This window comes from Ovis aries, chromosome 12, assembly GCF_016772045.2.
Source record: "Ovis aries strain OAR_USU_Benz2616 breed Rambouillet chromosome 12, ARS-UI_Ramb_v3.0, whole genome shotgun sequence".
In the NCBI taxonomy this organism is placed as follows: Eukaryota; Metazoa; Chordata; class Mammalia; order Artiodactyla; family Bovidae; genus Ovis; species Ovis aries.
The window spans coordinates 36235675-36259166 of NC_056065.1; the positions used below are offsets into that span (position 1 = coordinate 36235675).

Consider the following 23492-nt stretch of genomic DNA (forward strand, 5'->3'; position numbering starts at 1 on the left):
TCTCTATACCAAAAACTGTCATGCTTCTTCCATAGTATTCCAGATGCTGAATTACTTGAAGGAAATCCAACACACAAAAAGCTGGGAACTTAACCAAATTCAGTCAGCCAAAATTCAGGGGGGCGCCTGTTAGGTAGTAAGTTAGTTTTTAGAGCCAAAACACAACAGTGAGCTACACAATATACTTTTCTTTCATAAGAATTTTCTACACAGTTTCATAGAATAATATCTATTCTATTCTTAAACTATCCTAACTTATTTTACTGAGGAGGAACATACAATCAAAGAGGGCAATGTTAAGAAAAATGTAGCAAATTGTTCAATGCAGTAATCTGTTAAAAGTAAGGAAAATTTCCAACAAAACTTCAGGGTTCTAATATATCAAAAAGCCTAATGTCTTGACCATTACAAGTACAAAAGCAGCTCTCCCATATTTGGTTAACATCTCCTGCCCAGGGCCAACAGGAATGGATAATCAGAATAGGTAATTGCTGATAGCTGCCAAAACAACTAGATGGAAGCATTAATCCTACTTCATGGGCTTAAGTTTAGACTTAAAAAAAATATTTTGTTCCTCAAACAATAAAGGGATTTTCTTTCTGGGGATGACGGACGTTGGATTTTGTTAGTATTTTAAACTACTGCTTTGTCTCTAAGGCGTCATTCACCTTCATTTAAAAAGGAAAAGATAATGACAGTAGTAATGGTAGTAGGAAGACAGCAGTAATCATAATAGTAATAATGCCTAACACATACAGCACTTTAAGTTCTGGGCACTGTCTAGGACATTAATCTCTACATTTAATCACTTAATTAGTCATTCAGTCATGTAACCATTACATTAAGTGCACTTAAACCTTACTACTACCTTGTGAAGAGGGGATACTATCATTTCCATTTTATAGATGAAAAACAAGGTACAAAGAGATTAAGTAATTTATCCAGTATTCCCATGGCTAGTAAGTAGCAGACCCAGAATACAAATCTACACAGCCTGATTTCAGAGTAAAAATAATTCATTTTATCGATGGAATTAAACTAACTATATATAAATAATACTAAGGACATCAAGACAAGCACATTGCATAATTTCTAAATTAGAAAACAAAACAAGAAAATTCACTTTGTTTTTCTTCCCTTATAAATCCTAAGTCCCAAATAACAAAATATATTTCAATCTACTGAGGTAAAAAGACTACAATACCCCAAATTTCCACCATTTATTCCACAAATTAAGCTCTTTTTCTCTAGTTCTCTTAGAAGTTAGAAGTGAATCACTGCATCCATATAGATTAACTAGAATACTAAGAACCAAGGCCGCCTACATCCACATGACTTTATCATTTGTGCCAAGAAATTACTGCCCACAAAGATAAAACTGTAAATCAGTAAATAACTTCACTGTTTAGCTCAAGAACCTCCCAAAAGTCCGGTTATCTCAACAACAGACTATTCAAAGTGTTTCTTTTTCACAATATTCCTTCAATGGGGCAAATAACTCAAACAGTTATATACTTTTAAGACTTGGTTAAGATTCTTGCCTCAATGTTTCTACTAATTCTAAACTATTATATTACAAATTTTACCCCATTTCAATCATATTACTGCACTGACAGACCTATCTTAAATCTGTCAGGGTCACACCTGAAATTCTATACTATCTGCCCATGACCTCTCCATTGTAAAGTCCACTAAGAGTCCATCCTGGTGTGATCTCCTTACTGTAGTAAGCAATAAACTCAGTTTTGCTTAACCAACAAGCCTTTTTGGCCTTCTTTGGGGGAGTGGACAGTCAACAAAAGATAATATTCTGTTATTCCATTTCAGCTGCTCTCTTAACAACTCCTTTTTAAAAGAAATCTCCTCTTCGAGAACACAGGTAAAATTAAATGCACCAGGAAATTGGATCATTATAGAAAAAGAAACATAAACCAGCCAGTGGAAGGGGGCCAAGTAAATCTAATAGTAAACTCAACATGAGACCTGAAACTTTATTTCATATAGTCACAGCTTAAGCTGAATTGGGTTAATTATGCATTTCACGATGGTTTAAAATATCCCTAAAATTGAAATTTAAAAATAAAAAATGCCTTCATATATCAAAGTTTAAATAAAATATTTTGCCATCTGATTAGACTCAACAAAAATTTCTTTTACTTGAACTCATATGCCTCTACTTTCATATATCAAATACGAGTATATGAAATATAGTTTAAATCTTTAAAAACTAAAAATGATTTAAACCCATATAATACTTAGAAAACAAAATTTTAAAAACCCATTCATTCATCTATTATTTATTTAGTATAAATAAATATTATTTAGTATTTATTTAAACATCTATTATTTAGTATATTCCAGTTTTTTAAAGATGACCTTTTAAATTATACCCCATCTCATTTCCAAAAGGATTTGGGATGGCTGACAAAAATACATTGAACAGACTAAAACAAACACATGAAGAAAAATAAAGAAAAAAATGCAAACTCTTTCACACACATACACACAAACATACACATATGAAAGAACTCTGTTTCAGATACTCAGAACCAAAAGAACTTTCCAGCTTTCTCAGGAAGGGCATACTGCAGATCTGATAGATTTTGCTTTAAATTAGAAGTGCTGTTTAAGTGAATTAAGTTAACCACAGTATGTGGCTGGGAGAAGAGAAAGCAGAGTAAAAGTCAGGGAATCAAGATCAGTAATAGGATGAGCATGAGCAGGAACCCAAGGAACACAATGTATGGCAAAACCAATACAGTATTGTAAAGTAAAATAAAAGTAAAAATAAAAAAATTTTTTTAAAAAAAGAAATGCACAAAGAGAAAGACAAATATAAACTCAGATTTTGCCCTCATATTACATCACTTTTATTCATGTGCCTTCAAAAAAGTGAATGGAAATATTAAAACTATATTTTAATTTCAACACATAACCTATATCAGGAAAACAAATATTAACAAATTCAGCTATTAGCAGAATGTATTGGCTATACTGTATTTAACACAGTACTTACCTTCGCTGACAGCATGGGGCTTAACAATGCAACAAGTAGTACAATTGGTAAATTTAGCAGTGTTTGCTGGCCCACACACTCCACTCGAAGGAAAAAATAACTCCATTTCCTAAAGACAGAGAGAAATGACTTTGGCACATGTAGTTTTGTTATACCTCTGTAAAACGACTCAGGAAATGTGCATCAGAGACTACTATCTGGGTACCTCAGAGAGGAGCTAAAGTAGAGGGTATGGGGGAAGCGACTGTCCCAGGGAGGCCCCATAGGCTCCTACCCAAATACAATCTCTTTTACTCCTAAGCTATTTATATGAGAGGGGAGGGGAAGAACAAAGCAATTACTTTTAAAGTTTCACAATATAAATTCTTTCTTGAATTTCCCAAAAATTATTTTTACAAAGGCTAACTGATGAACTGAACCTTGTTTTAAGTCTTAAAAAAGAACATATAAAGAAGTATTAAAGCAATGACAATATGTATTATCCTTGTTTTAAGTCTTAAAAAAGAACATATAAAGAAGTATTAAAGCAATGACAATATGTATTATTCTGTCCCAGGAATAAAACTGAGAATGTCTTAACATTTTGAATATTGGATGTAATCAATGTAAAGTTCCCTATTTTATCCAGAGTATCAGTTTATGAGACACAGGTTTGATTCAAAGCTTTTCATTAAAATGTCTAAAATGCAGTTAAAAATTAGGAAATCTTTACAGAAACAGATGAGTATTCAAGAATGAGAGCTACAGTTAGTTAAAATTAATTTACTATATATATATATACACACACATATATAGTGCTAAAGTCAAGTCACATGAATGTTATTTTCTAACCAGATACATGTTGTGCTATTTGCTTTGCACATAATTAATTAAAAGGACAACCCAGCAATTTGAACTGGCCATGAAGATGGTCACACTAACCAATTTTTCAGACATACGCTTCTCTGCCACTAAGCTTTTACTACTATTATCTCCACCGTTCCCTATAAAGCCGGTTGTCCTCAAAGAACCATGCTAATGTGTAAAGGATCACTTCAAAGATCACTTCCTCCAGGAGGCCTTTACTGATGCTGCCAGTCATCAGTACCCTATACTTCTCCAAGGTTGTGGTTATTTGGGTAATTGCCCCGCAAAAGAACTAACTTGCATAGCCTTGTAGGTGCTTCAGCATCTAAAACAAAGAGCTCAAAGTAAATACTCACTTTCACTAAATTTAAAAATTGAAAGATAATAGGATGTGTTACTGTACCACACTGGTGTGCAGTTTAAAAAACCAACTGGGGACATCCCTGGTGGTCCAGAGGTTAAGACTCTGCACTCCCAGTGCAGGGGTGCAGGTCTGATTGCTGGTTGAGGATCTAAGAGCTAACATGCCTTATGGTGTGGCCAGAAAAACAAAAAAACAATCTGAGGAACTGTTCAAATAGTAGCATATATACTTGAGTGATTCCAGCATTAACGACTCTTTAGAATTAAAATGTTCCATTCCTTAGACAAGTATCTTTCTATTGTATTAATGCCTTTGCTTACTACTCTTCTTGATGAGTATCACCAAGTACTGATTGTAGACCTGTACCAGATGCTTTGATTACATATTCTCAGAGAACATGTATGGTACAGGTGAAAACTCAGATACCTACAGGGTCCTGGTAGGTAGTGAATGAATGAATGAAGTAAACCTAGTGTGACAAGAAGCTATGGTAGAGGACTGCAAACTGCAAGGACAGGGCCATTCTACAGGTCCTCTTCTCTGCTTCCTTTGCAACAAAACTTCTCAGAAGAGATGTCTTCATTCTGTCTTCTTCTCTTCCACTCCCTCTTAAACTTACAACTAATTAGGCTTTCATTCTGTGGAAGTTTACTCATGAAAATCCCCAGCCACCTCCACGTTGCCAAGTACCCGGTTAATTCTCAGACCTCACCTTACCTGACCCAACAGCATTTGACACAATTGATCCCTACATCCTGGAATGCTGTCATTATGTGGTTTTCTTCCCACCTCACTGTCACTTCTTCTCAGTCTCCTTTAATAATTTTCTCCTATCTAGCAGACCCTTAAGTGCTCGTGACGGGTCTAGTACTATCTATTGTCACTATTCTATTGTCACTGTCTTGTATTGTCCTTGAGTCCCATGGCTTTCAATGCTCTCTGTACTCTGATGGTTCCTACATTTTAACCACCGGCCCAACTTCCGCCCTGAACTACACATCCATATTGACATTTCAGATTTAAAACATCTAAAACAGAACTTCTAATTTCCACTGTCTCCCATTATCTGTTCAGTCCCACCTTTTTCCTTATCCTTCAATTGCACGAGCCAAAAATAAACAACAACAACAAGAAACAGTAATTGCTGATTATTCTCCACCTGTCCCATATATCAGGAAATCCTTCAAAATATATCCAGAATCCATCCACTACCTCCACATCTGTCACTCTGGTCCATGCCACATGCCAACCAACTCTCCCTTTAACAACTTCACTAACCACCTGACTGACCTCCCATTCTAACTTTTCCCACAACACATGTCCCTCCACCCTAACTGGTCCATTATTCAGTTCAGTTCAGTTCAGTCGCTCAGTCATGTCTGACTCTTTGCGACCCCATGAATCGCAGCACACCAGGCCTCCCTGTCCATCACCATCTCCCGGAGTCCTCTCAGACTCACGTCCATTGAGTCCGTGAGGCCATCCAGCCATCTCATCCTGGGTCATCCCCTTCTCCTCATGCCCCCAATCCCTCCCAGCATCAGAGTCTTTTCCAATGAGTCAATTCTTCGTATGAGGTATCCAAAGTACTGGAGCTTCAGCTTTAGCATCATTCTTTCCAAAGAAATCCCAGGGTTGATCTCCTTCAGAATGGACTGGTTGGATCTCCTTGCAGTCCAAGGGACTCTCAAGAGTCTTCTCCAACACCACAGTTCAAAAGCATCAATTTTTCGGCACTCAGCTTTCTTCACAGTCCAACTCTCACATCCATACATGACTACTGGAAAAACCATAGCCTTGACTAGACGGACCTTAGTCGGCAAAGTAACATCTCTGCTTTTGAATATGCTATCTAGGTTGGTCATAACTTTTCTTCCAAGCAGTAAGCGTCTTTTAATTTCATGGCTGCAGTCACCATCTGCAGTGATTTTTGGAGCCCAAAAAAATAAAGTCTGACACTGTTTCTACTGTTTCCCCATCTACTTCCCATGAAGTGATGGGACCAGGTGCCATGATCTTCGTTTTCTGAATGTTGAACTTTAAGCCAACTTTTTGACTCTCCTCTTTCACTTTCATCAAGAGGCTTTTTAGCTCCTCTTCACTTTCTGCCATTAGGGTGGTGTCATCTGCACATCTGAGGTTCTTGATATTTCTCCCAGCGATCTTGATTCCAGCTTGTGCAGTCCGGCGTTTCTCATGATGTACTCTGCATAGAAGTTAAATAAGCAGGGTGACAATATACAGCCTTGACATACTCCTTTTCCTATTTGGAACCAGTCTGTTGTTCCATGTCCAGTTCTAACTGTTGCTTCCTGACCTGGATACAGATTTATCAAGAGGCAGGTCAGGTGGTCTGGTATTCCCATCTCTTTCAGAATTTTCCACAGTTTATTGTGATCCACACAGTCAGAGGCTTTGGCATAGTCAATAAAGCAGAAATAGGTGTTTTTCCGGAACTCTCTCGCTTTTTCCATGACCCAGCAGATGTTGGCAATTTGATCTCTGGTTCCTCTGCCTTTTCTAAAACCAGCTTGAACATCAGGGAGTTCACGGTTCACGTATTGCTGAAGCCTGGCTTGGAGAATTTTGAGCATTAATTTACTAGCATGTGAGATGAGTGCAATTGTGCGGTAGTTTGAGCATTCTTTGGCATTGCCTTTCTTTGGGATTGGAATGAAAACTGACCTTTTCCAGTCCTGTGGTCACTGCTGAGTTTTCCAAACTTGCTGGCGTATTGAGTACAGCACTTTCACAGCATCATCTTTCAGTATTTGAAACAGCTCTACTGGAATTCCATCACCTCTACTAGCTTTGTTCATAGTGATGCTTTCTAAGGCCCCCCTGACTTCACATTCCAAGATGTCTGGCTCTAGATGAGTGATCACATCATCATGATTATCTGGGTTGTGAAGATCTTTTTTGTACAGTTCTTCCATGTATTCTTGCCACCTCTTCTGAATATCTTCTGCTTCTGTTAGGTCCAGACCACTTCTGTCCTTTATTGAGTCCATCTTTGCATGAAATGTTCCCTTGGTATCTCTAATTTTCTTGAAGAGATCTCTAGTCTTTCCCATTCTGTTGTTTTCCTCTATTTCTTTGCATTGATTGCTGAAGATCCATTATTAACAGTAGTAAAAATGAAACTTAGAAAAATCGTGTCACTCCTCTGCACAGTACCCTCCAACATCTCCTGTCTCATCCACAATAAATTTCAAAGTCCCAGATGGCCTCATGTGACCTGGTTCCTGGCTATACCTGACTTAATCTTCAAGCTATTTCCATGAAGCTATTTCTGCCCCAGCATCACTGGCCTCACCTCCTCACTGTTCCTTGAACACAGCAAATATGTTCCTACCTTAGAATCTTTACACGTATTGTTCCCTTTCTTCCTGGAACATTTTCCCCCAGACATTTGCATGGCTTTCTCCCTCACTGCCTTCTGATCTCTGCTCAAACCAGAGACTGTAAGGACTTTCTGAATATACTGTATTTAACAGCATTCTAGAGACTTCCCTGGTGGTCCAGTGGTTAAGAATCCACCTTCCAATGCAAGGGGATGTGGGTTTGATCCCTGGTTGGGGAACCAAGATCTTACATGCTAAGGGGCAACTAAGCCTGTGCGCTGCAACTACTGAGCCTCCTGCCACAACTAGAAAGCCTGGGCACTTTAACAAAATATCCCGCATGCCTCAACTAAGACTGGACACAGCCAAAACTGATTTTTTTTTTTAAATAGCATTCCACACCTCCACTCCACACACCATCCTTCCAGACTCTGGTCTTTTTCTGTGCCCTTCTCCTTGTTTATTTTCTTCAGAGCACTTATCAGTAGACATCAGAGTTATCAATCTGTTTATTTATTATCTGACATTAGAAGAGCTGTAAGCTCCATGAGAAGCAGGACTTTGCCTTGTTCACAGTAGCTTCTCAATAAACATTTTGGAATGATTGAAATTCAGAAGCAGTTTATTTAACATATGAAGAATTTTTATTTATCTACCCTGTACAAATGAGAAAAAAAGACATTAAGAAGGCTTAGGAACAAGCCCTTGCAAGTTAATAGATGGCAAAGTCATGTTTCAAAATCCAGTCATACTAACTCCAAAGTCCTGAACTTTTTCTATAATATCACCTCTCTTTCAGATGTAAAAAGCAATACTAGAATGTTCCAACTCTAGTTTAACCAATTATTTGACCAATTATTTTTGTCTCAACTTTTTGCTCAGTTTAAAAAAATGAAAACCCAAGTTTTCAAGTATTCATTTATATATGAATAAATATGTATTTAAGGCAAAAATATAAAGATTGCCACTTAAATCTATCTTGGTGAAAGTGAGTAATTCTATGCCTTTGCTTTCTCTTTCTCCTTGTGCTGACTGCCACATCTGCCTCACCTATTAATCCAGCTAATATTTGCAAGAACACTGATACTGTTATTTGCAAGGTCACAGTTATATGGCAAGTAATTTAAAGACTTCAAACAACAAATATATTGATAATGTCAAACAAAAATTCATATTTGTTTGTGATTTCAGCTGCTTTAAACATTCTGCATAAAGCTTTTCTCTTTCTGAGGCTCTTTGCTATTACTCTAAGTCTTCTATATGTCTCTAAATGACCTAGCTGCTGCTGCTGCTGCTAAGTCACTTTAGTCATGTCCGACTCTGTGCGACCCCATAGACAGCAGCCCACCAGGCTCCCCCATCCCTGGGATTCTCCAGGCAAGAACACTGGAGTGGGTTGCCATTTCCTTCTCCAATGCATGAAAGTGAAAAGCGAAAGTGAAGTCGCTCAGTCGTGTCTGAGTCTTAGTGACCCATGGAACTGCAGCCTACCAGGCTCTTCTGTCCATGGGATTTTCCAGGCAAGAGTACTGGAGTGGGGTGCCATTGCCTTCTCTGAAATGACCTAGCAGGGAAGGATAAAGATATGTAACTTTCCCCAAAAATAAAACTCAGACTCAATTTGATCAGCTTTAAGTATAGAGTATTTTGTACTGTATTTTACACAAATTGTTAAGTATATACTTACACCATTTCATATATTTCACCCTGATAAGACCATCTCCAGGGTCGCATAGAGTCGGACATGATTGAAGCGACATAGCAGCAGCATCAGCAAGACCCCATGTGAAATCTCCTAAAACATTTGACTAATCTACATCCATATCCTTAATCATCATGATAAAATACATTAATAAACGGTTGCCAGTTACAGGTATCTCTGAAAATTTCCCAGTCATTTTAAATATCATTTTTGTAAAGGACCCAATTTAAGACATTAAAAAAAATTACTGAAATCTACATATTCTAATGTCAAATATGAAATCTGTTCTCAGAAAATAAACCAAGATATTGATGAAATATTAAGTCACATGATCAGTGCACCCTTATTACAAATATGAAAAGAATTAGAACCTAACAAAACATCCAAAGTAAAAATGCTTTATCCATGCAAGAGAATATTTCACAGCCATCAAAACTTAAGGGCTTCCTCAGTGGCTCAGCACTAAAAGAATCCACCTACAATGCAGGAGATGAGGATTCAGTCCCTGGGTCGGGAAGATCCCCTGGAGAAGGAAATGGCAACCCATTCCAGTATTCTTGCCTGGAAAATCCCATGGACAGAGGAGCCTGGTGGGCTACTGTCCATGGGGCTGCAAAAATCAGACATGACTGAGCAACTAACACTTTCACTTTCATATCATAAAACTTGCTAGTATTATTTCACTTTATTTATGACCAGACCAAAAACCATCTTAAATTAGCTGAGAAACTTCTCAGAATGCTACGAGTTAACTTGCATTTCATTAATTCAACATCAGTATAAACCCAGTGGAGTAACACCTTATTTATATAAAGTTAAAATGAGAATTATTAATAGAAAACTTTCATAAACACTAGCTGTATGTAGAAAAAGGAAGGATGTTAAGCTTGGAAATATGGTGTCAAGTCTGAGTCAAAGAAAGAATATGTCTTTTTGAATATTCACTTTCCATAAACTGGTATTCTTACAGGAATAATTCATTTACTGATAAGCCTCAGTGATTTAAGCCCTTGGAACAAAACAAGACAAGTATTTTAACTGAGAAACTTATTCAGACCATGACCAGGTTACCAATTCTCAAAGGAGACATATCATTGAAACACTGTTTCAGTTAGGTCACTCAGTCTTGTCCCACTCTTTGCGACCCCATGGACTGCAGCACACCAAGCTCCCCTATCCATCACCAACTCCCAGAGCTTGCTCAAACTCATGTCTATTTAATCACAAGCAAAAGGTCAAAGGTTTCTTCTACTATTAGATCAGCTGCATAAATCTACCTTAAGTCAGCTGTGACAAAAGGTTTTACTCTGACATCAAACATTTAGCAAAACCAAAACAAATTAAAACAGTTTAAAAACACCTTACTCTGGCAGCACAAGCGAAAGAATCAGGGCCATGAGCTGCATTCTTTATGCCATCTGTTCCAAAGAGGGCTCTAATGCTTTCAGGAGCATCTGTACGTGCCAGTCCAGAGTTTGCAGGTCCAAGAAGTCTCTTCCATTCACATATAGCGTCATCTCGTAAAATCTCCATGGCAATTATAGGTCCACTTGTAATAAACTGGATCAGCTCACTGTGAAACAGGTGAAAGATTGATTTCCTTCATTTTTGTATTAACCAAAGCATCTCTCTTAACAAAGAAATATTACCATTTGAGTATTTAATCACATAGCTATAAATATGAATATTATCATCTCAGAACTATTGGGCATAGTGAATTTTACATGGACAAGGTAAAGTTTTCATAAACTGAGTGTCCTGCAGTAGCCTGAGTCACTATAAATCACTATTGTCAAACCAATTACTGTTAGCAGAAGCATCAATAATAAATTTGTAGTAAGAATTCAATAATTTCTGTGTAGATTTATTAGAATTCAAAGAATGACAATGAATTTTCAGTCACTAGGCACTGAGTTGGTCAAGTGACATACAAGATATTAAACTAGAAGTTGTAATAATACAAATATATACTAAAAGCGAAGAATAATTTCCAAGAGAATTATGGATGCCTATTCTACACAAGGTTCGGGAATATTTTGATAATGCTTTGTTTAAAATAAACTATAACATATGATTTTCTTATGTAAAACTTGAATAAAACACTATTATATACAGGACACCAACTAGAATGTTTACTGTAGTTTGGCTAATCCTTCATTATTAGAAAAGTAAGCACTTCTCCTTTGTCAACAGTAATGAGGTACACCATATTCACCTAACTTTAAATACAACCCAAATATTTAGAACATAGATTCACTTTCTAACATATTTGTCGCTATATTTCAAACAGCAAAACGTGTATCAAACAATTTATTTAACACAAGGTTCTAGGAACAATGTTTTACATACATTGAGAATACCGTTAATAGTTTAAAACACAAATAGATACTCAACATAAATGTAATTATTACTCTATTTTTATTCTACTGAAATTTAAAAAGGAAGCTATGCTCCTCATAATTTAAACAATTCATGCCATTTGCTTCTGATTCAAGTTTAGTATATTTATTTAACAAAGAATTTTCACCTAGTGAAAGGAGGGGGGGAAAAAACACACCAATTCTTAGAAAAAAAGCTCTCTACAGTTGCAAGATGTTGCCAAGGACTTTTTTAAAAGATATTTTTATTTTATTTATTTGCCCTACTGGGTCTTGGCAGTGACATTCAGGGTCTTTAGTTGAGGCATGTGAACTCTAGTTGTGGCATATGGGATCTAGTTCCCTGGCGAGGGACCGAACCTGGGCCCGCTGCATTGGGAGTGCAGAGTCTTAGCCATTGCACCACCGGGAAGTCCCTGCTAAGAACTTTTTGACAAATTATTCTCATGTAACAGATTTTTGAATTGTGAAGTTATAACTCTAGTTTTCCACAATACCCTCCATTATACAACATGAGCCTTGAACTCAGTACCTACTTTAAAAAGGGCCTTGACTGATGGTCTATATGAAAATCTGTTGCTTCTTTCCTATAAAATAAACAAAATGACAAAAGTTAACAATTATGTAAGGAAAATTAACATATTAATAAAATAATGAAATTCTCTATTTGATCCATATGAGAATTAAGGACTTTTCACCAAATATTCTGCTCAAATGCCCCCTCTCTTCAAATTTTTGCTAGCTTGCATCTATGTTAAGATGTAAAATCAAAATGAATAAAAGAGGCAATATTTACTGTTCATGTTCAAGTCTACTATCTTCCTTTCCACTAGCATCCTTATCATTCTAAAAACAACATTTAACATATGACCAATAAGAATTACTGTTTTTTAAAGTTCACATAAGTTGAACATCAAAAAATATGTAATCTTTATCAATGAAAAGAAAAATATTAATTATTGCAAAGATATTTACAGATTCAAAAGATTTTACTTTCTTCTATAGGCTTTAACTTGAGAGCTTAGACTAGAATTTTAATTTAATAGTTAAAATGTTCTTTCTTATATAGATTGCTCCAAAAGAAAGACTATGGACTTGTGTTTTTAAAGACTGCTTGACAAATTATGCACATCAATGTACTCTTACTGGTTATTACTGTATTAACAACTAATGCTTGAACTTACATCTCCCAAAAAAGGGATAATATAGAGATATTCAGAAATCTGAATTTATCAGTGGCAATCAGGATTAACTTTTTAAATTTATAGTCCCACAACCATGGAGAAAATAAATAGGATAATGGAATTTTACACATATTGAAAAAGTTATTTAGACTTTTCAGCTAATCAAATCAAGTGTCTCAAACTCATACAGTTTTCTCAAAGGCTTGAAACAGTTCATAGTATGTGACAAACATATGTCAATACCAATTTTTTAACACAGCCAAGTATCCTCTAACAAAGGATTAAACTTTCAGGCTTGATAATTTAGTATGCAATGCATTAAGATTTTATATGTTAGTTGATCAACCATGTCCGACTCTGTGAACCCATGGACTGTAGCCCACCAGGCTTCTCTATCCATGGAATTCTCCAGTCAAGAATACTAGAGTAGGTAGTCATTACCTTCTCCACGGGATCTTCCCAACCAAGGGATCAAACCCAGGTGTCTTGCATTGCAGGCCGATTCTTTTCAAGCCACCAGGGGCTTGACATGATGCTTTAAGATCTTATGGGCCCATTAAGAAATAAATCATATACTAATTCATATAATAATTCATACATGAGGATATACTTTTATTCAAACCAAATGTACTAAAATATTCTCTTTGGCCATGAAGAGATTATGAAAGTATACTATGTAAGTATAGAAAACAAAATTTGCCCCAAGACCTAGAAGGGGAAGAAAATTTATTCTTCTAGAGACTATTATATGCCAACGTTAAATTTTATTATTCCCCACAACAATATATTGAAATAGGTATGATCATCTTCATTTTACATTTAAAAATAATGTAGTTCAGCATGATTCTATAACTTATCCAGAGCAAAATGCTACTTAGTAAAGGAAGAAGGACAAGGAGATTTAAACCCAAATTTCTGATTGCTTATGACCTTTCTATTACCAACTTCAGAAGAATAAAAATAAAAACTCTAGAGGGTAGGCAGAAGAATTCACAAAACTGATAGGGATAATCCGTATTGCATCCTAAAATGAGGTAAAACTCTGAAAAATTCAAGTGGGGAGTATCTTAGAAGAGTTAGCAGTGAGACTACTAATCTGACCAATTCTACAGAACTACTAAGAAAACAAAATCATCTTTAACATTAATAAAAACTATTAATTACTGAAAGTATTTTGTTTTCTTCTAACATGTCACTGACTCCATAGTTACTTCCATTCAAAATCTATCACTAAAACCAAAATGAGTTTATGAATTTTTTTCTCATCATTTTTATTTAATTCCTCCCTTAAAAGGCTTAGATGGAGAGAAACACGTGTATGACCAGCTACAGAAGTCTTTCTGTTCTTGTTTTGTTATGTTTTCTTGTGTTTTCATAACATTCTCACAATGATCTATTAATTATTTTACGAAATATTTACTTAGTGTCTACTTTGAATCAGGCCCTGATCCGAGAACTAGAAGTACTAGAAGTTAAATGGAACCCAGCTGCTGCTTTTCAGATACTGTCATGAGGGAGGAGCTGACGTTTGAGCAAATAAGTTTTGAGATTTAAGCTTTGGGAGACACTTCTCTGTGGGTCTCTTGTCTTCCTAACACATCTGATTGGGTATGCCAAGAATGCAAGGCCCCAACTACTCTTTATCCTAGCCATTTCTTGGAGTTATGTTTATAGTGAGGGACTTTGAGGGATGAGGTCATGTCTCCTTAGTACAAAGAGCAGACTTGTTTACAGCTTGCTAATGAAACAGTGGGTAACCTGAGTTCAACCCTCTTCAGCTGTGATGCAATCACCTATGTGTGCAACATCTACCCAGGCCCATCTCATATTATTCTCACAGGACATGAAGGCAATGGGAACCAACAGAAACATGATGTTCATGCTGCTAATTGAACCTAATCAAGCCCTGTGTCCCTGGCTCAGAAGTCTCATGTCTTCTGCTAGCATCCCTGAGAGAGTAACACACTAACTCATTAACTTTTAGGTAAAATCCAAGACATGACAGTAATATTAATAGAAATGTATGAGGTGCTATGAACAATTTAAACAGCTGTTAAGTTACTGGGGGCAGCTTTATTGTGGGAAATTTGATGCCAGATTACACCTCCAATGTTTGATATAGACAAAGTTTTAATGTCACTAACACTAATCAAAGTCATCTCTCAGAATTCAGCCCCATTGCCTGCTGTAAGGGCAAGCATCTTCAATACAGACAGAAACGGGACAAATCTAACTATGCTCATAAGGATCATGACCTCTGTTTCCACTAAGTAATAATGACAGCACTGGTAAGTACTATACTACCACCACTAATAGCTAACACCTTGAAGTAACTTAGCAGCAGCAGCAGCATATGTGCTTACTGTGTGCAACAATTTTTCAAAACATTTTACTTTTATTAAGCTCCCATAACCCTCATAACAACTTTACAAAATTGGTGATATTATAACCTCCATTTAGCAGATGAAGAAACTGAAACATAGAAGTTGTACAGAGCCACAACCTAATCTGGCTCTAGATTCTGTGCTCTGAAATAGATGTCTGCCTTTCTAGAAAATATGTAAGCTGGGAGATCTTACATAGGGGAAAATTTCAAATTGTCTTTTTTGGGGGTAAAATTGAGGATGTTTTGTTAAGGTTTCTAGGGAGCAGACTTCTCAATACTGAATTTCTACTGCTATCGATTGTCCCTGTTCTCATAGAGACAAAAAAGCAACTGACCCATGGGAGAGAGAGCCAGGAACAGCAGTGAGAAGACACCTAATCAAACAGATATAGATCACTGGAGTAAGTAACAAACTGCTGGGTCCAGCCCTGCCTAACAACTACACCAATCCCCTTACCTTACAGTAAGTCTCACTTTCACTAAATAACTTAGAAAATATCTGGTCAAATAAAATTGCTTGCTTTTCAGAACAGTAAATAGGTATATCTACCAATTACATACAATATGTTGGGAGGAACGAAAACATTTCCAAACTAAAACATTTCCAAACACATCACTTTTGAAATCTCAACAGTAAGAGCTCCTTGTCAAATATGAATAATCTAATATTCATTTCTTCTATAATTTCTATACAATGTGTTATATAAAAAATTACAGGTATGAAACACTGATGGATTATGAAAGAAAATAAAGAATTAATGTCTAATAAATAGTTAATAGTTATTAGTATAACCTGAAAATTCCTACTTGCTTAGAGTTCAATCAGGATTTATGCATCTGATTACCTGTTGTCTTATATTTTCTCATTCTAATAAGATTACTAATCTATTCTTTGTCATTCTGTGGAAGTTTTTAAACAACATGAAAGATAATTTTTTTAAGAAAAAAGGAACCAGACATTATATAACTGAAAATGATCAAAAAGTTTACCTTGATAGTGTCATCATTTTGAGTTTGGTTAGAGTAAATCCAGCTTTGTTTATTATTTCAATTATTTCTCCAGCTTTTGATACTGCATCTGGTTTAATCAGGGCTAATGTTCTGTAAGGAAATACATTTAAAAATAAAAATAGTTCAGGAGTTTTTACTTATAACACCTAATCAGAGGTCGTTTCCATTAAAATCCTAGCTCAAAGTGAATTATAAAGAGAAATGTACTAATAATCTCTTAAAAACTTATACAATGCTATTCTCTCAAATCATCCCACCCTTGCCTTCTCCCACAGAGTCTGAATATCTGTTCTTTATATCTGTGTCTTTTTTGCTGTCTCGCATATAGGGTCACTGTTACCATCTTTCTAAATTCCATACGTATGTGTTAACACTCCGTATTGGTGTTTTCCTTTCTGACTTACTTCAGTCTGTATAGTGAAGTCGCTCAGTCGTGTCCGACTCTTAGTGACCCCATGGACTGTAGCCTACCAGGCTCCTCCCTCCATGGGATTCTCCAGGCAAGATAACTAGAGTGGGTTGCCATTTCCTTCTCCAAGAGATCTTCCCGACCCAGGGATTGAACCCCGGTCTCCTGCAGTGCAGGCAGATGCTTTAACCTCTGAGCCACCACTCTGTATAATAGGCTCCAATTCACTCTGTATAATTAGCCTCCAATCAAAATAAATAAATAAATAAAAACTTATACAATGAAAGTTTACTATTTTTCCCAAAGAAATAAAAATTAGTACCCAATCTATAAAAGAGTAATAAAAGGTTAGAGGAAAAAAAAGTTAAGACTGTGATTTTAAATATGCCCACGTAAGAAAACATAGGTGTTTAAAAACACTTCTATTTCTTAGCATTTTATAAAGGACAACAATTTTCTAAAAAGTTGCATTAAACATATTATCACCTTGATTTCTGGTCTCTTAAACTTTAACACTGGAGAAGGCAATGGCAACTCTTGCCTGGGAAAATCCCATGGATGGAGGAGTCTGGTAGGCTGCAGTCCATGGGGTCACTAGGATTTGGACACGACTGAGTGACTTCACTTTCACTTCTCACTTTCACACATTGGAGAAGGAAACGGCAACCCACTCCAGTGTTCTTGCCTGGAGAACTCCAGGGACGGGAGCCTGGTGGGCTGCTCTCTACGGGGTCGCACAGAGTTGGACACGACTGAAGTGACTTAGCAGCAGCAGCAAACTTTAACATGTGTATGCCATGCAGTCAGCTCAGCATTGATTTGGAAATAACTATAAATTCTTCTGTTAACACTTTATTCATAGCATGAATCATGTACAAAGAAATAAATGTCTCCCTACCTGACAACGTTTATGACTAGCAAACACCCTAACATTTTTTTTCACTATGTGTTTAATCGGAGGATAGCTGCTTTACAATGTTGTGTTGGTTTCCGCCATACAACAACATGCATCAGTCATAAGTATACATATGTCCCCTCCCTCTTGAACCTCCCTTCCATCCCCTACCCATCCCACCCCTCTAGGCTGTCACAGAACACCAGGTTGAGCTCTCTGTCATGCAGCAAATCCATACTAGCTAACTATTTGACTTACGGCAGTGTATATGTTTCAAAGCCACTCTCTCAATTCGCCCCCCCCCCCCACCTTGCCCCGTTGTGTCCACAAGTCTGTCTCAGTGTCTGGGTCTCTACCGCTGCCCTGGCAAATAGGTTCATCAGCATCATTTTTCTAGATTCCATACATTTGTGTTAATATACAATATTTGTCTTTCTCTTTCTGATAAACTTCACTCTGTATAACAGGCTCTGGGTTCATCCACTTCACTAGAACTGACTCAAATCATATTTTCTAAGAGGATACATCAGAGCTATGAATTTTCCCCTCTGAAGCCATAGAATGAATATATTTTTGGAGTTGGAGAGCACCTTAGTTTCCTGATTTTACTAACAAGGAAATGAAACCCAGAGAGGTTACTCTCCAAAGGTCACAGAAGAGGTGTGTGGCATTTTCAGGACAAAACACCAGCTCACACAACTCCTGGATAGTCTGTGCTCCTTCCACACCACAAATAAAGCTACTATTAACATATAAAAAAGAGCAGAATCACAAATCCTCAAGATTAATACTTGCACATACAAGGTAAAATCAGATTAGTTGGAGTAATTCAGCTTATATGACACACAAAATAAGACTAAAAAATTACTGCCACTTTCTTTTTATTTTCAGTTGTTCTGATATGTTGGTATTAATTCAAGGAATCTATAAAAAGAGAATGGTTGGCTTTTTCACAGTGGACTTTTTTTTCCCCAATGAGACAAAATTAGCTAAGAATATAATGATAAAAATATCCTTACAGTTGGATATAACTTACGTGTGTGTTAGTCACTTAGTTGTGTTTGACTTTTGCAACCCCATGGACTGCAGCCTGCTTGGCTCCTCTGTCCATGGAATCCTAAAACTTATGGCTGGCTTTTAAAACTTTTAAACAACAAAAGCTGTTCATTTTAGTCTGATAGAGCTTGTCATAAATGGACTACCTTTTATTTTGAAGCGAGTCACTTATAGCATTTTACAACGCTTCATTAAAGATACAATTAAAATTGTCACTTCTTAGCTCAATTGTTTAAATATTATAAGGCCAAAACTAACCCATGATTGTTTATGCTAAGTTCTAGAAATGCCTTCAGGAACCAAAGCTCTTAAAGAAAATATGAAACGTATCGGCAGTGAACAAGAAGCAATGTGAAAAATTTTGCAGTTTAGTTTAAAATGCAGTTTCATTTTCTCTTTAAATGCCTACAGGAGACAAAGCATTGATTCAATCAGTTCAGTTCAAGAGAATGCACTGGTCATAGCAAACCCCTTTTCCAACAACACAAGAGACAACTCTACACATGGACATCACCAGATGGTCAACACCGAAATCAGACTGATTATATTCTTTGCAGCCAAAGCTAGAGAAGCTCTACACAGTCAGCAAAAACAAGACCTGGAGCTGACTGTGGCTCAAATCATGATCTCCTTATTGCCAAATGCAGACTTAAATTGAACAAAATAGGGAAAACCACTAGATCATTCAGGTATGACCTAAATCAAATCCCTTACAATTATACAGTGGAAGTGACAAACAGATTCAAGGGATTAGATCTAATAGAGTGCCTGAAGAATCATGGCCAGAGGTTTGTAACATTGTACAGGAGGCAGTGATTAAGGCCATCCCAAGAAAAAGAAATGCAAAAAGGAAAAATGGCTGCCTGAGGAGGCTTTACAAATAGCTGAGAAAAGAGAAATGAAAGGCAAAGGAGAAAAGGAAAGATATACCCATTTGAATGTAGAGTTCCAAAGAAGAGCAAGGAGAGATAAGAAAGCCTTTCTCAGTGATCAGTGCAAAGAAATAGAGGAAAACAACAGAATGGGAAAGACCAGAAATCTTTTCAAGAAAATTAGAGATACCAAGGGAACATTTCATGCAAAGATGGACTCAATAAAGGACAGAAATGGTATAGACCTAACAGAAGCAGAAGATCTTAAGAAGAAGTGGCAAGAATACACAGAAAAACTATACAAAAAAGATCTTCATAACCCAGATAACCACAATGGTGTGATCACTCACCTAGAGACAGACATCCTGAAATGCGAAGTCAAGTGGGCCTTAGGAAGCATTACTACAAACAAAGCTAGTGGAGGTGATGGGATTCCAGTTGAACTGTTTCAAATCCTACAAGATGATACTGTGAAAGTGCTGCACTCAATATGCCAGCAAATCTGGGAAACTCAGTAGTGGCCACAAGACTGAAAAGGTCAGTTTTCATTCCAATCCCAAAGAAAGGCAATGCCAAAGAATGTTCCAACTACTGCACAATCATGTCTTCACTGTTTAATTATTCAGTAGTAATAGTTAAACTTATTTTGGAGGGAAAATAACATAAGCATCAGGAATCATTTATATTATTTAAAAGTGAAGATAGCACACCAAAAAGGGCCACAAAAATATATTAATAGTGCCATTGTTACCTGTTGTTTAGTTGCTCAGTCATGTCTGACTCTTTGCATCCCCATGGACTACAGGCTCCTCTGTCCATGGGATTTCCCAGGCAAGAACACTGGAGTGGGTTGCCATTCCCTTCTCAAGGGATCTTCCTGACCCAGTAATGGAACCTGTGTTTTCTGCTTGCTGATAACAAACCACCCCAAAATGTATTGGCTTAAAATTACAAACAGTTTCTCAAGATCTTCTAGGTCAGCTGTTGAGTGGTTTCAGCTGGGATGGGTCACAAAACTGGGGCAGTGAGGCTTCTCTTTCCTTGAGGCCTCAAGAGCTGGAGCAGGCAAGGAGATAGATTCTCCCCTTCTGCTAATGCTGCTAAGTTGCTTCAGTTGTGTCCGACTTTGTGCAACCCTATAGATGGCAGCCCACCAGGCTCCCCCGTCCCTGGGATTCTCCAGGCAAGAACGCTGGAGTGGGTTGCCATTTCCTTCTCCAATGCATGAAAGTGAAAAGTGAAAGTGAAGTCGCTCAGTCATGCCCGACTCTTAGCAACACCATGGACTGCAGCCTACCAGGCTCCTCGGTCCATGGGATTTTCCAGGCAAGAGTACTTTGCTACAGTGGGCAGGATGTAGCAAAGTCCTAGCTACTCAGGGCAGAGAGAAGCTACTATTTACAGGGGGAATTGACATCAGGTGGGTTCACCAGTTACCAAGGGCTAATTAACCCTTATAATTAAGAGAACTGGATAGTTGTATGAGTGAAGCAGGCCGGAAGAAAATCTCAACCATTCTCAGAGGTGGCTTATACTAGACAGCCTAAACCAGTACTTGACTTTGATTTACATCTGGCACCTACATCAGTGCTCCATCAGTTAAAAATTAGGAGAATGAGACTAACTAAACCCAAGAGATGACAAGAAGACTGTATGATGTCTTTACATCTGAACAGTAAAACTATAAAGCATCAATTCATTGCTTAGTCACTCAGTCATGTCTGACCCTCTGTGGCCCCATGGACGGCAGCCTGCCAGGCTCATCTGTCCATGGAATTTTCCAGACAAGAATACTGGAACAGATTGGTATTTCCTACTCCAGGGGATCTTCCCAACCCAGGGACTGAACTCGAATCTCTTGGGTCTCCTGCATAGGCAGGCAGATTCTTTACCACTAGTGCCACAGGGAAGCCCACCAATTCATTTTTGCCCATACAAAATGTAAATCAAATACTCTTAAAAAAAAAGAGAGAAAAAAATTTAAAAAGACAAAAATGGGAAACAAAACAATTAAAAAAAACAAACACTCTGACTCATTGACAACTAATAACATTTATCCATTTGCTTTGAGGAGCTTCATAAAGGGAACAAGTTAAAAAATTAGCTAAGGGAGTAGATCTTTCATTAAGTTCTCTTACAACAAAAGAAAAATCAACGTAAAAAATAATAAGAGGGAGGGAGGGAAGTTTTGAAAGTGATAAATAAATTCACACCCTTGATTGTGGAAATGGTTTCATAGGTTTATACTTATCTCCAAACTCCAAAGTTGTGTTAAATATTTACAGCTTTTTGTTTGTCCATTATATCTCAATACAGAGATTTTGAAAAAGAGAATAGAAATGTGAATCAAATGTCAGATTTCTACAGTTAAGAGAAATTATATATGGAATTTAAAAAGATGGTAACGATAACCCTGTATTCAAGACAGCAGAGACACAGATGTATAGAACAGTCTTTTGGACTCTGTGGAAGAGGGAGAGGGTGGGATGCTTTGGGAGAATGGCACTAAAACATGTATAATATCATATAAAAAACGAATCGCCAGTCCAGGTTTGATGCAGGATACAGGATGCTTGGGGCTGGTGCACTGGGATGACCCAGAGAGATGGTATGGGGAGGGAGGTGGCAGGGTGGGTTCAGAATTGGGAACATGTGTACACCTGCGGCGGATTCATGTTGATGTATGGCAAAATCAATACAATATTGTAAAGTATTTAGCCTCCAATTAAAATAAATAAATTTAAATTAAAAAAAACAAAACAAAACAAAAAAGAGGAATTAGAAAGCTGAGGCTAGTTTGTGAGCTAAACTGAATTATATAGAATAGCATTATCTTGATAAGTACCTCAAAATTAGCAGATAGGCACCTTAGAGATCAGCTTTACTCCTCCCTCTCCAACAGGTTTTACTCCAGAAAGAAAGGAGTTGAGTATGATAAACATAATAGGGATGTAGTTAGTTCATAAATTCTCCTTGACACTATATAAAACTGAGAGCTAGGCTAAGTTACAATTATTACATAGAAGATATTTCCATGGGACCATGATAGACATGCCTGTATTTCTCCATACGCCTACCTCTTTGGTCATTTAAATGAAACAATATATTTTCAAAAACTCTTTAATTCTGAAGAAGCTTATTTAAGTCACCCAAATGGCTGCTGCATTTAACACCCTTGCAGTTAGGAAAGAATCAGAAGACAAAATGGCAAAATAATTTTAGTCAGTAAAAATATAATACTGCACATATTTTAATTAATTATATTTATAAAGCCCAAATATTTAAAATCTGCCTTCATATTCTTCTACTATTTTTAAATCAGTCCACTCAATAATATTTACCAACATATTAATTGGAAGTTTAATAGAATGAGTTTTAAAGTCAAACATGACAAGATTTACTTGTTTCCCCTTTCTTTGTAGCTGTGTGACTACGGCCAAGTTACTGAACTATTCTATAAAGGAAACAACAACATTCAGTGTAGAAAAATCAAACTTTATATACAACATGTAATAACTGCTATAGATTTTTACTTTGCTATATATACAATATATAATACATATAATAATTACTATAGATATGCTGCTGCTAAGTCACTGCAGTCATGTCCGACTCTGTGCAACCCCATAGACGGCAGCTCACCAGGCTCCCCCATCCTAGGATTCTCCAGGCAAGAACACTGGGGTGGGTTGCCATTTCCTTCTCCAACGCTGAAAGTGAAAAGTGAAAGTGAAGACGCTCAGTCGTGTCCGACTCTTAGCAACCCCATGGACCACAGCCTATCAGGCTCCTCCATTCATGGGATTCTCCTGGCAAGAGAACTGGAGTCATACTACAGATATAATAATTTATATATATTTATAATAATTGCTATAGATTTTACTTTGATTGGGTCATACTATTAACCCTGTCTCCCTCATTTACCTATTCTTGCTAGTTTAAATGAAAACTTGAAGTAGTCGTGAACTAAGATGCCTACCACAGTGATTGGCATATAGCATGTGCTCAGAAACTTTAAGTTATAAATAT

At 36.9% G+C, this 23492-nt stretch overlaps 1 protein-coding gene across 1 annotated transcript in view; it reads right to left on the reverse strand.

Annotated features, from left to right (window-relative positions):
* The window catches only part of NME7 (NME/NM23 family member 7), a 241564-nt gene that overhangs the window by 171366 nt on the left and 46706 nt on the right, over positions 1-23492 (reverse strand). Inside the window, 4 exon segments of the mRNA XM_042257207.2 lie at positions 3017-3125; positions 10638-10845; positions 12187-12237; positions 16211-16321. Coding sequence (XP_042113141.1) covers positions 3017-3125; positions 10638-10845; positions 12187-12237; positions 16211-16321 — 479 coding nt within the window.